The sequence below is a fragment of the Populus euphratica genome, unplaced genomic scaffold, assembly GCF_000495115.2.
Source record: "Populus euphratica unplaced genomic scaffold, PopEup_1.0 scaffold46.1, whole genome shotgun sequence".
In the NCBI taxonomy this organism is placed as follows: Eukaryota; Viridiplantae; Streptophyta; class Magnoliopsida; order Malpighiales; family Salicaceae; genus Populus; species Populus euphratica.
This window is the reverse complement of record NW_011499852.1, coordinates 2,825,363-2,828,967: the sequence shown is the minus strand read 5'-3', so window position 1 is coordinate 2,828,967 and position 3,605 is coordinate 2,825,363. Positions and strand designations below refer to the sequence as shown.

Genomic DNA, 3,605 nt, shown 5'->3' with positions numbered 1-3,605 from the left:
TTCAACGAACAGTGACACATTTTCAAGGTAATTTTGAAAAGACTAATCTTTGCATAAGCCCGGATGATCAAAACTCCGCATCACCCTTCAACTTCCAAGGATGATCGTGCAATGATCAATGGGCAAAGACAGCCCCACGTACCTGTCGTCAGCACGAATTTTCTACACATTTAAATGAATAAATTTGTAAATCATAGCGTGCTAAAAATGAGAAGGTATTTACAGCGTTAAAATGTGCTCCTGTAAGTAGAGAAGCAAGAATCATATACAACCAACCAGAATTTTATACAAACTCCAGACCCTAAAACCGGTAACAGGGCTCGTAAGGAACAAGCACTGGATCAGGAACAATGAGAGGCAACCTGTCAATGTACATGAACAGTCTCTTCAAATTCTGTCTGGTGATTGAAGACAAGTCGATAATCTCATTTCTGCTGGTGTAGATCCAGAGATCACCTGAGTTGACTCTCTTGAGACTGTCTCGGCAGAAAGGACATGATTGAGAGCGAGCACGCCTAAAGCAACCACAGCAAGAAGAGAGATTTGAAGTCAAACTTGTAATGTGAGCATGGACCAAAAGCACACTAGGATTCATTGGCGTTTACATGAACTAGCAGAGAATTTAGACATAATTATCTGATCCTGGCCGTATTTGACAAGATGATTTTGGCAGACAAGGACGACCCCAAAAGAAGATAGCACCAAATAATTTGCCAGGGGACGATCTTTTTAGCAAATGATCAAGCAACATGAATTCTATATGTTGAGAGAATAATGAACTTCCAAGAAAAACAACAACAAAAGAAATTGCTACATTCAATATCGATCCATAAAATGGTGGTTTCTATGGAATAATGAAATGAGTCAAGCAGCAACAGAATCGCCAACCTCTTGAACATCAAAGCGATAACTTAGTCTACCAAGTATTTATCAATTTTCATCCCCTGTGCAAATAGACTGGATATTGTAAAAGCATCAATAGAAAAAGTACCTAGCTGCATGATTTTAGAAGTTACATTCCCTGATTGAGTCCTCCTATGTGATTATTTCTGTGTCCATGTGCACATGCTTGCTGGTGTGTGGAAGTTAACTTACCAATCCCGATAGCACTTCAAACACATTGCATGATTGCATTTGGGCAATACAACCCTGCCATTAATCTCCATGCAAATGCCACATTCTTCTTCTCTCTCTATATCAATTTCAGAGACCTTTCCTTTGTCCATTTCATCTTTCTTTTTGTACTTTGCACAGATTTCTTTTTGCTTTCTGTCTTCTACATCAGTGATTCCTCTTTGAAGTTGCAGTAAAGAAGGAAATATCACCCCTGCAACACAAAAAGAAAAGGTGATGAATGGATTGGACTGCTGGTATCTTTGTTCAAAGAAAATAAATTATAAACCAAATGCAGCATGCTTTAAAATTTTGATTCATACACTTGAAAGTTATTGACTTCTTTAAACCTCACTCACCATAGAACTCTCTTATGCTAGCCTTTCTTTCATGAATAGACATGGTTGTTTTTCCATCCTCATAAGCCTGCGACTCAACATGGTAATAATACATCAAGGATAAGGCAGCGTTTGTTTTTAACTATAATAAAATTTGCAAGCAGAAGGGAGTTCAGAAATCATAAATTAACTTTTGGCCACTATAAACAACTTCACATAAACTAGAAAAGAATATGTAAACCACCTTGTATATAAGAATTCTAAGCAATCCCAAGGCACCAGCTAGGTGAAAGCCAGTCCATTGGACAAGAAAAAGAAAAAGGTGAGCGGCAGGGCTGTAGGATAATCTCATTTGAAGGCAGGCACCATCATATTCCCTGGGATAATCAGAAGCTCTGCATCACAAGTAAAACAGATAAATAAACCATATTTTTGGGCATCATAATAAAGAGCCCCATAAACACACACACACACACACTAACTTCGTTTCTGAGGAACAAATTGTCCAACGCAGAAAATTTCATAACCACAAAGATGTCAATAACCATGTATTGAGCTTATTAAACCTTCTATCTTGGCCAGGGAAAGAACAGGGAGCCATTGAGAAGCCTGTTTAAAACAGAAACTGATATGCATACTAAATATGATATAAAATGCAGAGCATAATAAAAATCTGAAACCAGTTTCAAACAAGAAAGCAATTCATCTAGCACGGTATCATTCGTCCATCTACACCCGCATCATGTGAAGTCTCACGTGGCTACAGAAAAGACAAAACGGGCACATTCACCGTCTATTCACTGTCCCAGTAATCCTTTAAATTTGCAATTTGCTCTCAATCAACAATGATTATCAAGCGTTCTAATTTCTAAAAAAATCACATGTAGTCTCCTGGATAGTTCTTCCGTGGATAAGTTACAAAAACACTTGAACGAATCATGCCAACATAGAGCAAAGAAAATGTCTGTGACACAAAGTAGCATCATTATAACAACCTTCAATGAGAGAAATCCCAGAAAAAACAGTTTTTTTTTAGTTAATCATTATTTTTTCCAGTTCACAGCTTAATTGACATAAATTCCTGAAACAGGAAGAACTAAATTACCAGAAATACAAAAGGGTCAAAAGTAAAAATACCAACTTCCACAGCTAGTTCTACCCTTTTTTCCTTTACAAACTTTGATTTTCTGAGATGGAGGAAATCTATTTAAACTGGGGTAAAATAAAAAATTATACTTTTCCGCTCAATAAATACCTTATCCACATTGATCAGAATATCAATCCACTTAGCCCACTAAACAAAAAGAAAGGAACCAGACAGACAAACAGACAAGAACAAACATGTCATTAAAAATAAAATAAAAAAACTTGAAAAAGAAATAAAATCAGAAACCGAAACAATTTTCTCAGAAATCCCAAAATATCTCTCCAAATTCAGTAACAAACAAACAAACAAAAAACTGGAAAATACAGAGAAAGGAGAGAAGAGATTACAGAGTGTTGGCAAATTGAATATCAGCTTCAAGCGCTTTAAGAGAATCCTTAAACGATTTCCTCATTTCCCTTTTCATTTCTCTTCCAAAAATCCACCACTCCTTCAAAAACCATCCATTAAAAATTTTTCCTTCTTTCTTTCACATAAGAACCTTTAAATCATCTCCAAAAGAAAACCCAAGACAATAAAAATAAGAACAATTATGAGATTGAGGCAGGTACAGAGGGGGAGAGAGAGAGAATAAAGGAGCAGAAAGAAGAGTGAGAGTTACTGCGTTGGGCTTTTCGCTTGGTGCACACGTAATTGTCACTCTCATCAGTTTAACTCATTAATAACCAAAGAAGCTTGAAGGAAGAAGACTGTACTTAGCATAATTACGTCATTACCCTTAATTTTGCCTCGAAATTTATACCTTACCCGCTCCCCGAGATTCCTGCTTTCTCACTGGCCAGTCACGTTTGTTTTACGTCAGGTTAATTGGGTAAAGCTCATTTTAACCCCTTAATATTATTCTATTAACAGTCGGGTCTCAAGTCTTTCGATTTTATCAAACTTACCCTAAGGTAATGCACATTAAAATATGTCACCTCTTAATCCATTCATTTAATGATAATTAAATAATGTTTTCAATTTTCATGTTAAGTGTTTATATATATATA

General features: G+C 36.2%; 1 protein-coding gene across 5 annotated transcripts; it reads right to left on the bottom strand.

Moving 5' to 3' along the window:
* AIRP2 (RING/U-box superfamily protein) lies at window positions 1-3,278 on the bottom strand. Of its 5 annotated transcripts, XM_011020826.1 has the most exons (6): window positions 2,946-3,278; window positions 2,018-2,211; window positions 1,696-1,846; window positions 1,473-1,539; window positions 1,096-1,327; window positions 1-515 (listed from the first exon to the last, which is right to left on the bottom strand). In XM_011020826.1, exons 2-6 carry the CDS (start codon window positions 2,050-2,052, stop codon window positions 302-304), a joined length of 699 nt encoding a protein of 232 aa, XP_011019128.1. In that variant the 5' UTR covers window positions 2,053-2,211; window positions 2,946-3,278; the 3' UTR covers window positions 1-301. The 5 variants fall into 5 exon arrangements, 4 of the variants coding, with proteins under 4 accessions (XP_011019128.1, XP_011019127.1, XP_011019130.1 ...); XM_011020825.1 differs by lacking the exon at window positions 2,018-2,211 and having other exon boundaries at window positions 2,946-3,275; XM_011020828.1 differs by lacking the exons at window positions 2,018-2,211; window positions 2,946-3,278 and adding an exon at window positions 2,557-2,795.
* Between the last annotated feature and the right edge of the window lie 327 nt (window positions 3,279-3,605).

Excerpts from the sequence above, each read along its gene's own strand:
- AIRP2 (XM_011020825.1), bottom strand. The coding sequence starts at position 3,022 with ATGAAAAGGGAAATGAGGAAATCGTTTAAGGATTCTCTTAAAGCGCTT. Across the intron at positions 1,328-1,472 it reads TAGCATAAGAGAGTTCTATG|GGGTGATATTTCCTTCTTTA; the intron begins GTGAGTGAGGTT and ends TTTGTGTTGCAG. Across the intron at positions 516-1,095 it reads TTGAAGTGCTATCGGGATTG|GCGTGCTCGCTCTCAATCAT; the intron begins GTAAGTTAACTT and ends TGGTTGCTTTAG.